The sequence below is a fragment of the Pleuronectes platessa genome, chromosome 3 (assembly GCF_947347685.1).
Source record: "Pleuronectes platessa chromosome 3, fPlePla1.1, whole genome shotgun sequence".
Taxonomy (NCBI): Eukaryota; Metazoa; Chordata; class Actinopteri; order Pleuronectiformes; family Pleuronectidae; genus Pleuronectes; species Pleuronectes platessa.
The window spans coordinates 17,580,564-17,593,689 of record NC_070628.1 but is presented as its reverse complement, the minus strand read 5'-3'; the positions used below and the strand labels follow the sequence as shown (position 1 = coordinate 17,593,689).

Sequence of the window (13,126 nt, the reverse complement as noted above, 5' to 3'; positions counted from 1 at the left end):
TGTTGTAAGTGTGACATTCAGTAGAGTATGTATCTCTGCAGGTGGCATTAACGTAGTATTGGAAACCGGTTAGGATTTTTCATTATCACAGGGCTGGGAGTTTTAGGCGGTCACTTGACTAGTCAATAAATAGGTAGTTAAACAGCAACTATTTGATAAACAATGTTTGGCAAGTTTTGCTGAGGCTTTGATCCACTTAACAATTAGTTGTTTGAGAGTAATAGTCAAACTGAAACATATTCAACTGAATTTTTTTTAAATCATGAATCCGATTTTGTTTAGAGATAAGGAATGGTAATATTTTCCTTGAAAATGAAACTGTGCAACTCTTTCACTGACTTGGAATCGGGAGAAGGGAGCCTTTTTGCTCTATGCAGCTTTGTTGTGTGTGTTCGATCTCCTGTGAGAAGTAACTGACCTGCAAGTTCCAAGAGTAAGGCTGAACTGTAGATTAGTTAAAAATACCAAGAAATTAATAAAAACCAGTGTTTATCTACAATATTCAGCGAGGTTACTTTTAAATATCAACAATTTGGTGTATTTGTTACAGCTTTTCTGGTTCATGAAGCTGAGGATCATGGGTAATTCCCACTGTTGAGCCGTGTTTCAGTTCAGTGAGTGGGACTAGACAGTCAAAAGATTGATAGGCTTTGGTTGTTTCGCTCCACGAAAACCACGTCATAGCTGGGACAAGGAGCCAAACATAATTAATCACCATGTGAGGCTGCAGGGGGCGCTGCTGCTTAGTACAACGTGAAAGAGTGTTGCTTTAAAGTTGATCAATCATATCGAGTTATTGTTCAATTCAAATACAAGTCAGTGACCAGCTCAGATCCCAACACATTGATTTAAAATATATTCCTGCACTCGTTACCATCACAAAAACACTGTACACACAAATAGACATTGAGTAGTGTTTTTGTTTTACTGAAATGTATCCGACGTGTTATTGCAGGATTCTCGTCTTCACTCTCCCGTATCTGTACGTGAATGAAAATCTCCCATGAACATCAAACAGCTTCTATCCAGACTTTCTTTATAAAATGAGTCATCTCATGCTCTCAAATGGTTTTGTATTGTCTAACACAAGAGAAGGTTAAATCGACACCATCATACCAGCTTCACATCAAACGTCTCGTGTACTCAGGAATATTTAAGTGTGAGACATTTATACCACTGGCTCATATGTTTCCAACACTTCCCTCAGATGATAGTTGTCTTGTAGAAATGTATTGCTAAGAGAACCTGTTTGCTTGGATCTAAGGCTGAGTGCACTGCAGCAAACTCTCCAACTCATTCTACTGTGGAAAAGTGGCTGGTGAGGTTTGCTTGGATTGTGGTGCCACCAAGATTTTTCAAAAACAGTACTAAGATATAAGTAAGTTTCAGTTAGAAGAAAGATAATTGTATCGCTCTGATGAAAATCAAACCCTGCAGCAGGCAGATTTTAACCTGTGGTTGGCTAGATTTCTTAAAAACAGTCATTAAAACAATGCTACAGCCAGTGATTGATGAGTTTTAACTCTGATGTAATCACCTCCTTCATGTTAACAAAAGTCGGTAACATCTAGAAAACAGGATGAATGTGTCTCAAACCCATGAAGGACAAGCTCTTCTTTTTCAAGTCTTAGTGTTCAGTTATTTCTTTTCAATAAAAAAAAAAATGTAATAACGTTTGCAACATAGCTCCAGCGCCAATGGTTGTGTGTGTGTGTGTGTTTGCTACACGTTTATATCAAATGTGTGTAATACCCAAACATCCCCCAAAAATAGCACATATTCAGTAAATGCAGGGTATTGAACAACGCATTGACAGTCATCAAATATGACACTTTAAAAGTCCACCATCAGACAGTGGTTTTTTTACCCTATAGTTAACTCATAATACGCAGAGCACAAGTCTGCAGGGATGAAGGTCGTCAGGATACGGCTGCTGGAAAAGCTCCGAGCATGTATTTACTCTGAACATCTCGGATTCCACTCTAGCGAGCAAATCTTCTTTTATAATAAAAGGATCAGAGTATTTCTGCAGCATGTCGCCCCTCCACAAAATTAAAACAAAATGCTTTTCCGTGGATAAAACACAGGTACAAATGTAAGGCATCGGTATAAGAGGCCACTGAGTAACCTCCAAACAGTCAACAGTAAAAAGAGCTCGTCCCCTCACAGCTGCACAGGTGACGACACTGACACGTAAGAGGATGGGAGGAGGCATGTTTCAACAATAATGTTTGTAAGATACACAATTCACTGGTGTGTTGTACAATGATTGTAGAGGGGCTCTTTGTTCATCCTTCGTTCATGAGAGAACATTTAACCCCATCAGCTATCTGTCCCAACCTTTACTTCCTCCGCTCTCAATCTTTAAAACCTTCACAAAAAAAACAGACTGACTTCTTTCTGTCTCTCCACATTCATTCACAGTGTAATTAATGGCAGACAAACAGTCAGTGGACAGTCAGACTGGACTGTCGGCCCGCTCTGACGGAAGCCGTCATGAAGCCCGAACATTCCTCAAGGTGTGCGAGGCGACAGGTCCTCTAGCAGAGGTCTGAGACGTAGTCAAAGTCCCGGAAGCTTTCCTGGTCTTTGCGGGAGAGCACGCGGGGCTCCCGGGGGGGCGTGAGGGTGGGAAGTTCGGTGGTGAACTCCTCATCGAAGTTACTGACGTCTTCTTTGCTGCGGATGGAGGGCATGAAGGGAGGGGGCACCTTCCTTTGAAGCAATGCCTCCCAGTCCACATTCTGAATGGAGATAGAGAAAAAGAGATGAAAAAAGCTAGAGTGATGACAAATTTACGGATCTTTCTTACTTCTTCATACATTTGCTTTCAAGAGACAAAACACCAACTGAAGCTGCTTACTCTTTTTTAAGGTCTATACTCTCAGAACTAACATGTGCACGAGTGGAGTCAGTGACTGTCCCACCAACCCTGCTATTTATAAATTACTTTGCCAACCTCCTGCCATCTTCACAGATGATAAGATCTGTTAATGTCCGTAAAAACTGGTAATTTCCTGCTGCTGCTTGACCGGAGAACAGGTCTATACAATAAGATCTCTGGCAGGGACGTTATGTCTGTTAGTTGGCAGGATTACACAAAAACTACAGAACAGGTTACCACGAAACCTGATGTGGTACGTTAAGAATCCATAAAATGTTGGTCCAGATCAGGCGGTGGTTCGGGCATTAAACAAAAACTTCTACATTGTGAGAAGACTTTTTGAAAAAGTTGTAGAAAATAATTCATAGATCTTGATTTAAAAAAGAAAGTGTGCCCTTATGGTGCAGAAACAAATTCAGCATTAAATAATTTAAATGTGGTTTCATGTGAGTCCTGTCCTAGTTTTGCCCTTAGGTCGTAGATTCTGAACCAGAGCACCTGTACTACATCTAGGTAACCACTCTCTACAACCCTGCCATGCTCCTCTGTGGATAAACCCTTGCACTGGGTTAGGGTTAGCACAGTTTAAATGTTCACAAGTGCTTCTTCTCATCCATGTAAAAAAAGACAGCATGCGGGGACTTACTCTGAAAAATGGCTGCTTCTTCACCTCCTCTGCATCCTTCTCACCAGAGCCCAGTCTTCTCTCTGGGTTCCTCCTTAATAGCTGCTCGTGACAACACACACACAGGAATATAAGGTTATTGACTTTTTTCCAGTTTGTCAACTTCAAGCGTGTGATTAAGTTTTTGTTATGACTGTGTTATGTGTATTCTCACCCTTCTCATGATGCCGATGGCCTCAGTGGAGAGGAAGCGTGGGTAGCGTACTTCATCATTCACAATGCTGTCAAACACCTCCTCCTCATCGTCTCCTGGGAACGGAGACTACACACACACAACACACACAAGGACACACAAAGTACACTTAACTCAATAAAATCTACATTACAAATTTAAATCCCAAACCAGTCTTAACCACAGTGGACATCACATGTGATGTACAGAGAGACTTGTCATATCTTAGACAAACTGTTTACTTCCATTCCTCCTTGCAAATATATGTGGGAAGAGAACTAAAGCATTTCTATTTAAAAAAAAAAAATCGTGTATTTCCCCATTTTAAGATCAAATTTAATTTGACAATGAAAATTGGATATATATTCAAACTTATAAATCTATAAAAGATTTGACAACAACTATTTGCACAGGCCAAAGTGAATTCACAACGCTGCAGATATTTCTCCTAATTCTTGTCAACAAAACTTTGTCCACATTCTCAGCTGAAGTCTCTAACTCCAAGTCCCTGTGATATCAACCTCACAACTTTGTAAAGTGTGTTCTCACAAACATTTAGTTAGCCATTAGCCCATGGACACTGTAAAAGCTTTATGTATGTGAACGTGAATGAGTTCTCACCTCTCCCACCAACATCTCATAGATGAGGACCCCCAGTCCCCACCAGTCCACTGCTCGGGTGTAGGATGTATCCGTCAGGACCTCAGGGGCCAAAAACTCAGGGGTCCCACAGAAGGTGCTGGTACGGTCACCGTAACCCATTCCTACACAGAGAGGCAGAAAGGGGATATTGTGGCTGAACCCTTTAAGTCAAACTGAACTCAGACAGTCCATCTGTCAGTAACATCAATATCCACCTTCTTTACACAGTCCAAAGTCAGCGATCTTCACATAACCATCTGTGTCGAGCAGCAGGTTGTCGAGCTTGAGGTCTCTGGAAGAGAAGGGAGGTGAAAAAACGTGGGTGAGGATTGGTGGCTGGTTACAGTATCACACTAAGCACAGCACAGAGTACACAAAGATGATACGAAAAATGTAATAACGATATGAAGTCAAAGGGACAATTGAAGTAAAGATTTTAAGAAGTTATTTGGAAGATTGTTTGAGTTTGGTGAAGGTGTTCAAGCTTCTTTACTGTCACAATTTAATATTTGTTTAAGTGAAGGAGATTTTCTGTTCATTTTATGAACAGAAAATCTTTTTTCTTTTTTAGATTGTTGCTCTTTTAATTTAAATTTGTTAATCCCTTATTAACTTTGTTAAGAAAGTATTATATAAATAAATGTTATTATTAACATTTGAGTGGGTAGGTGTTTTCTTCTTGTAGTCAGAATTTTGCTCCTGGATGTAGAAGACGTGAAAGTATTTTTGCACCTCAGCTGTGGAGTGGTCAGCGCGGTGGGGTTTGGTTCCACTCACCTGTACACAATCTTATGGTCATGAAGGAACTGCAGTCCAAGAACCACGCAGGCAGCATAAAACCTGAGGTCAAAGCAAAGAAACACTATTAAACAGCTGCACCAACAAAACAACACTAACTCTGCTTTCAGGCCAAGAGCGACCACAACCAAAACTACTGTCTGAGGGCTGCCAACCAGCTGCTCGCCAGCTGCTGCACTGAACTGTTACTGCTTTGAAAAGGGCGCTGGTGTTTGAGCTGAGGGGCACTGCTTGTGTGGATGAGGGAACAAAAGATGACACACTACTTAAAAACTATTGCTACTATGGTTAACACATGTTTACTGAAAAGAAAATGAGACTCAAAGATTTACAGTTTAATGCACTGCAGTCAAAAACAATACTTTTAAATGTCTGAGTCATTTGCTCTGGATGTTTTTCACAACTTTTCATGTTAAGGAAGCCTCATATTTTAAAGTCAGTTACGTACACAGCTCTTGGCTCTGTGAAGACGTCTGTGTGGATGTGCATCATCAGGTCGCCTCCTGCTGTGTACTCCATGACAAAACACACGTGTTCTGATGTCTGGAAGCACGCAAACAGGTTGACCAGGAAGGGATGGTGCGACATGTTCACGGTCTCAAAAATGCGCTTCTCGCACATCAGGCTGTGGAGAGAGACAAAAAGGATATTTACATATAATTAGGTGGTATTTACCGTGGACGATGACACACCCACAATCAGCCCACAGATGAACTGTTATCATGGTGATTCAAGACACGGAAACACAGATAAATACATTGAAATACAGATGAGGAGAAATGCAGTGAGGATTCAGGATGAAAAACAGGAACCAAACACACAAACGCAAGAAGACAAACACGCACCTCTCCACCTCATCCCGGGATACGATATCTCCCTTCTTCAGGGCTTTGATGGCAAACATTTTGCCGGTTTTCTTGTACTCTGACAACAAAACCTAGAGATAGACAGACACAAGCAGCAAAAAAGGGACTTTGTTTTTCTCTTAAAAATTGTACAAAACCTTTAAAAAGGTGAAACTGACGACGCGTAGATGTACAAGATTATTGGTTTAGTGATGAGTGGCTTTTTTTTTTTTAACACTTTCTTATGTGTATGAGCTTTCTGGTAATGAGATCATTATTATTTCTCTTTCAGTCCAAAGCTTTTCTTGGCATTAGGTGAATACATTTGTTCCCACATTGAGCAGCTTTCTTCTTCGTCTTAACGCTGACCTGTCTTTTTGATTCCAAGTTACAAGGTCTCATTGATAAAGAAAAATAAGCTCTACTAAGAAAGTGTACCTTCCCAAAGTGTCCCCTGCCCAACACAGCGATCAGCCTGAAGTCCTGCAGGGACAGAGGACCTTTTCTGTGCTTACTGGAGAGATGGACACACACAGTCAACATGATTATTTTACAGTGGCTGATAAAATACAGAAAAGCAGAGACTAGACAGACACATATCGACTGCTCATAATACATGCCAGCATCAATTGTAATCTGAGACATCGATTTGAGTATTCTGTGCACAAAGCATTTAAATATAACAGTCTCAGGCACAAAGATTGAATTGGTCCAAATGTGCAACTTGAAAACTGAAGAACAGACAAACAGATTATATAAAGAAAATATGAGACCTGCGTTTCGAAAACTGAAACTATCCCCTGAACAAGGAACCTTTGCAGGAACTCCTTGGTCCGGGTAAAACTTTGTATCCCGAAAAAAAAAAGCCCCTGGTTGGCGCAGGGTACTTGACTTTAAGTGCCGGAACCTTTGGGCTTGGGCCGGCAGTGCTCAACATACCTGAGTTTGAGTACACCAGCATTCTATTTCAGCCATCATTTATATATATATATATATATATGTATATATAAATGACCACATTGTGACTGTGTGCCAGTGTGTACCTGCTAACGGTTGGCGTTCGGACAGGGCAGTCGGGGGTGAGGTCTGGGGGGGAGAAGGGCTCAATGACTGGAAGCTGATCCTGGTGGGAGACATGCGAGGAAAGAAACAGACGGAAAAAAAGATGCAGAGAGACACAGGGAAGGAGAGATGAGAGGACACAAGAAGGAAGACAAGAGACATGGTTTTACAACAGCTTGGATGTGACAGACAAACATTCAGTGATTCACAGTTTGCTCTGCATTTAAAACTTGATTGGTAAGACCCAAATGCAGTTTCTGGAGACACTGTGGTCAAGAACATAACTCGAGGACAATCCCAGCGGGTGTGTCATTTGAAGCGTTCTGTCATACATGCGTCTCATAGAGGATATCTAATGTTGTCATCCACAAACCTGCTGTCATATTAACTAAATTAATGCAATGATCAAGACCCTCTTCAGTTTAGGCTAACTAATATAATTTAACATAAATATAATCAATAATATATTTATTTATTTATCAACAGTTTTATTTCTGTATGCTCTTCATGGGGCCCACAAGAAAACTATATTTGTCCCTTTCATTTGTATAAGTAACTTCTTTAAAATGTTTGTACATATAGAAATCTAAACCACAATTTTATTTAACTCGAAAATAAAGTCCAATCTTAAACTGAATTGTAGATAAAAACTGTATATTTATGTTTTTTCAAATTATGGATTATTATGTTTATCACAGTTAAAAGGGGTGGGATTTTCTTTGTCCTGTTCCACAGTGGCTTAACTACAGTAGACCCAACCTCTCAAACACACCTCCCCCATTTCCTGGGCGTCCTCTGTCTCTGTCTGTCTCACCGGTGTCTGTGTGTCCGTGTCGCTCTTGTAATCGCCTCTTACTGGAGAGTCGTTGTCCAGACTCAACTTCTCCATAGAGATCTCCCTGAAAATGTCACACAGACACACGCATACATGCACGAACAGGCAAACACAGCAAAGCAGACGGACAAATGAACAGACAAGAGCAGAACACAGAGGGGTTGTTAGACACGGGGCAGACAAAGCATCAAATGCTTTATTCTCTGCCAGGAAACACAAGGAATAAGGTTCAAGGAAGGCTGTTGCTGTTTGATAGCAAAGTCTTGCTGACAGCTATCAAACGTCAAATGTAGATGATGAATATGTGTGTGTGTGTGTGTGTGTGTGTGTGTGTGTGTGTGTGTATGTCAACACCTGTGTGGCTTAGGCACGAAGTGCATGTGTATCTCACCCAGAGTTAAGACTGTGAGCGTTGGGACTGTAGGTTCCTGAGTTGTTGACTGTAGGAATGGCGTTTCGAAGCAGCCTCACCCATGTCCCGATATCAACATTCATTTGACGAGCCCGAAGGAATGCCTTGCCTGAAAACCCACACACACAGTCACTAATGTTTGTCTCACACAACAGATACCATCAATATATATTTCATTGTTTCTAACCTCTGCCAAGAAGGGTATGCTTTCAGCCCTGTCCATTTGTTGGTTGTTTGGTTTGTAAATTCATTTGTAAGCGAGATTACACAAAAACACTATGACACTTGGTGGAATGATGGGATAAGGCCCAAGGAAGAATCCATAAAATTCCATTGCCATTCCGGATTATGGGGCAGATCCATGAATTAATTTCCCTTTCTTAAACATTACTTGACATTTTCATTAATCAATTCATGGATCTTGATCAAAAGAATCAGTCATGTTCAGGGGACTGATGTGTGTAATTTGGTGCAGCTCACAATAAAAATGTGGATCTCGTGAATTCAATCGTGGTTTCATAAGGGGACTGTTGAGCTTTGGCAAATATACACTCAACTGAGTGTCATTCTAGATGTCCAAGTTAATGAAGTCCTAAAAGGGCCAGGATTGCTATTTAAAAAAACTTTTCACGTTATGCGTACAAATTGTTGCACGATATTCACAAGGGAATTTACCTTTTCATCCCTCTCTGGAATACTCTCTCTAAATTAAATGATACCCCCGAAATTTCATGATCTCTGGAAAGCATAAGTAGTCATCGACCTGATTATCTTCTGATTTTAAATATGTCTGTTTTATTTATTGTTTGAGTGAGGGACTTTAAAACTGTGTTTAGACAAATGCTACATAAATAATTATGAAGATACATTGTCAGACACCACTAGAGGGTACTGTGGTCTAAATGAGAGTACAGTGGACTGAGGGACAAACAGCAGCGCGCTTTGCTTCTGGTCAAGAAGATAAAATCTTATTTGCACTAAATGCTTAACTGTATGAACTCTTCTAATAATGGAGAGCAGAAAAATAAGAGGGGAAACCCTGTTACTTCTCAATTCAGATAATTTGTCTCTGTCTTCGGTCTGTTCTGACTCGTCCTCACCTTGCTGTTTAGAAAAGACTTTCTTCTGCCTCTGGAGACGAGGAACTCTGTCAATTACTGGGTTGAAGAAGGTCACCTGGAAACACACACACACACACACACACACACACACACAAACAAACATGAAACGTGGGAACTACACAGCAGCCACGTATCACACTTAGATGGTTGTACCTTTCAAGTAAGCTATATCAAAGCACTGTTTTTCAGCACAGGTGCATCTGACAGCCTGTGTGTGTTTGTGTGTGGGTAGGTGTATAAGCGCACATTTGAATATCTTTGTATGTATTTATAGCACTTTCATAGATGGGTGTCATCTATGCAGGGACATCTGAATCCGGTTGTGTGAGAGTGAGAGTGAGAGTGTGTGTGTGTGTGTGTGTGTGTGTGTGTGTGTGTGTGTGTGTGTGTGTGTGTGTGTGTGTGTGTGTGTGTGTGTGTGTGTGTGTGTGTGTGTGTGTGTGTGTGTGTGTGTGTGTGTGTGTGTGTGTGTGTGTGTGTGTTTTGGCGTGTACCTCAGCCAGCAGCAGGCCGTGAGGCTCCAGCTCGAGCTGAACTCTGTGTTTCTGGTTGTCCAGGAACTCCTCCAGCTTCAGGTACTTCAGAGCGCACAGCGAGCGGTAATCCTTCCAGTAAACTGCGATCTCCATCTCTCGCGTCTGAAACATACACAGACACACAACAGTGGGACACAGGTACATACAGACAGACACATGGAAAGAGCAGTTTTACTTTATTGAAAGGACACTTGCATACACTCTACTAGTTGATGTTTGTATTTACTAACCCTTTCCAACTCGACGGTAAAGGTCTGGTCCCAGGACTGTTCTCCCACAGTCTTCCAGGCTGTCTGGCCAACCACTGTGTTATCCAGCTTCAGCACAGCACTCACCTCAGCTGCACGACACACATACACACTTATTTCCTCCATAGGCAACATTCCTATACAGCCCTTACCAGTATAGAGATACAAACTATTGTATGCTTATGCAATTATACGTAACATAATTTTAGTATTGATTAATGAGTGTCATTCATTTCTCTGGAGAAAACGCAGGAAGTGCAAGATGTTAAAAACATGGTTTGTGAATTGCCAACTCAGGACATTGAGGTAATCCAGATAAAATTGCTGAGGCTGCTGTGCCGTGATGTGTGAGTGCTGAACTACAGTGGCCAACCTCAGCAACCTCAAGCCCGTACTGGCTCAGCCATAATGATATCTACATTTAATGTAGTTACTATGGATTGGTAACGTCGCTATAATGCACTGAAAAAGACACTAACACAATGGGGTATATATATCTGTAAAGGACACTGTTATTTAAATCACCTGGGAATAAATTAAGTATATAAAGATGTACAATATTGAGTAAAATCAAAAGGGCTTATATATTTTGTAAGCTGTTGAACTGAATGCCCCCCCAGATGGAGATACACTTACATGAGAGCTCATCTGTTTTGCTGGGTGTCTTCCCACTGACTGAGCCGCTCCGTCCGTAGAGTCCCTTGCTACCCCTCATGAAAGACCTTGTGTCTCCAGGGCTGTGACAGGGCAGCATGACGGCCGTCCCTTTATTGCGACCTGGGACCACCTCCAGCAACCCCACACAGCCCAGCAGCTGCACCTGCAGGGTACCTGGAGACAAAGGAAAACTACTCAGGTGCAACCACCTACGGACCAAAACACTAGCCGATCATAAATGGAAACAAAGACAGATGGGAAGTCTTTTAATTTGTCAAGACACACGGATAAAGTGTATATAAACAGCAATTAGAAAGAATCAGCCTGAAAATCAATGACGAGCTATTATTATATCAGACATGAACATATGGGTTCACATAACATACATGGGTTATAATGCAAATTTTTACTGAACTATAAGGCAACATGGTGAATATATGAATCATACGTTCTCATGCTAGAGTAAAAACAATTATGAAATTAAATTAGATAAACCTACACACTGAGTCTTAATAGGCTGCTGTATAGCTTCCTTTTGTGTAACATACCGGTGAGGGGTGAGGGTTTGTTGAGGGTGCTGTACTGGTTGTGGAGGTAGGGGGCCCCGTGGCGGGTGCTGAAGGCGGGGGAGGAGGCCAGGACCAGCTCCTCTTTGATGATGTTGGCCTTGGGGTGGTCCTCTGGCAGCTCCGTCAGACGCTGGTCCAGAGAGTCTCTCAGCAGGTCCAACCGCTGAGACGCCTCACTCAGGCGAGACTGCGCCTGCAAAGCATCAACACAGTGTTGGTGTGACACACCTTTACATCCACCGACTGATGGCTTACACAGTTGGATGGACCCTCAATGAACTATTAACTCTTCATCTAATCCCACACAATCCATCCCTACCGTCATATTCTAATCACATTTCACAAAACACATTCAAGAGGAATGGTTTAGACAAGTGATCAATACCAAAGACTATAACTAATGCTTTGTGGTTGTTTGCTCCGACAACTCAGTTCCAGTACACAATCATGTCCATCCAGACCCTACGTCTTTTCATACATACAATTAAGTTGTATTTAGAGTTTTTTTTATATAATTATTAACATACGAATCTGTGAGTTATATCTAAAAATGTGTTATGAGTTCACAGTCTTCTTTGACCTTTAACCACTAAAATCTAGCCAGTTCATCCTTCAGTCCGGTCCAAGAAATTCCCTTATGGCTTTCATGAGGTCACATTCACGAGAGTTTGATGGGCAGATTAACAGACGGACATATTCAAAACAGCCATGGCCGTCACAGATGCAGATGCATAATAATCTAAGAAACAATTAGAAGGTAAAGTAGTAAAACTATGAGTACACACACACAAATAGTTGTTGTACAGGGAAACTATAAATTGGTAGAAAAACAACAGAAGGTTATAGGTGTTCAATTGTGTTTGTCCCGAAGTTAAAGTAAAACAAAGAAAAGATTTGAAGGGTGTGCTTTGAACTGAGAAGGTGCGTGTTTGTGCGCGTGCATGTGTGTGTGTGTGTGTCCGGTCTAACCTCAGACAGGGCTTTCTTGTCCTGAACCTTGCTGGCCCCCAATAGTCTGAGCACATTTTTGGCCCCCTCAGCAACAGCATGTTCTACCCTGTAGTGATGCCTCAGCTCTTCAATTCGTAGCTCCACCCCGTCCTGGTTACCTGCAACTGTGGAGTGGACAAATACCATTATTACTGTGGACGGAAGATATTATACAATGCACATTGCAAAGGATTCACTGTTTCACTCTGGATCTTTTAATCAGTTATGTTTTATAGTTCAATGTTGAAATTCCAGTTGTTTGTTTTGGCAGCAGAGTGTTATAGGGCACACTAAGTTAGGTTAATGCCTTAATGCATGTCATGCATTACAGAAGAATCAGACAGAGATAACATTAGCAGTGTCTGGAGGGAGGTAAACAGCCTCTGACATCTCTTCAGTAAGCAGCATTAGCTTAATCTCCAGCCTCTGTTTCCAAATGGTTTTCTCCTCTTATCTCCCAGCTCGAAAAGCAAACAGAAAAAAATAAATATCTAACTTTCTTGTAAATTTGTATTTTTATAACTTTTATCTTTATAAAATCTACTCCCTCAGTTTATCCAGTAAACACTTACGCCATACTTATAAAATTTGATCTTGACATCACAGTTAATATAATATATAAATAATGAATGAATCACATAACAAACAAAAGGGGCTAAAATTGAACAAA

At 41.2% G+C, this 13,126-nt stretch overlaps 1 protein-coding gene across 3 annotated transcripts in view; it reads right to left on the bottom strand.

The window, feature by feature from the left end:
- Positions 1 to 902: 902 nt before the first annotated feature.
- pkn1a (protein kinase N1a) overlaps positions 903 to 13,126 on the bottom strand; it is a 41,652-nt gene continuing 29,428 nt past the window's right edge. For 2 of the 3 annotated variants that reach the window (XM_053419432.1, XM_053419431.1), the window contains exons 6-23: positions 12,436 to 12,581; positions 11,446 to 11,659; positions 10,877 to 11,071; positions 10,223 to 10,332; positions 9,951 to 10,094; positions 9,436 to 9,511; positions 8,315 to 8,444; positions 7,861 to 7,987; positions 7,070 to 7,149; positions 6,465 to 6,540; positions 6,027 to 6,118; positions 5,630 to 5,806; positions 5,161 to 5,223; positions 4,599 to 4,675; positions 4,363 to 4,505; positions 3,724 to 3,831; positions 3,531 to 3,611; positions 903 to 2,744 (exon numbers count right to left, since the gene is read on the bottom strand). In XM_053419432.1, coding sequence (XP_053275407.1) covers positions 2,541 to 2,744; positions 3,531 to 3,611; positions 3,724 to 3,831; positions 4,363 to 4,505; positions 4,599 to 4,675; positions 5,161 to 5,223; positions 5,630 to 5,806; positions 6,027 to 6,118; positions 6,465 to 6,540; positions 7,070 to 7,149; positions 7,861 to 7,987; positions 8,315 to 8,444; positions 9,436 to 9,511; positions 9,951 to 10,094; positions 10,223 to 10,332; positions 10,877 to 11,071; positions 11,446 to 11,659; positions 12,436 to 12,581 — 2,243 coding nt within the window. In that variant the 3' untranslated portion in view covers positions 903 to 2,540. The remainder of the gene's footprint in view (positions 2,745 to 3,530; positions 3,612 to 3,723; positions 3,832 to 4,362; positions 4,506 to 4,598; positions 4,676 to 5,160; positions 5,224 to 5,629; positions 5,807 to 6,026; positions 6,119 to 6,464; positions 6,541 to 7,069; positions 7,150 to 7,860; positions 7,988 to 8,314; positions 8,445 to 9,435; positions 9,512 to 9,950; positions 10,095 to 10,222; positions 10,333 to 10,876; positions 11,072 to 11,445; positions 11,660 to 12,435; positions 12,582 to 13,126) is intronic. The other variant, XM_053419433.1, reaches the window with a different exon arrangement.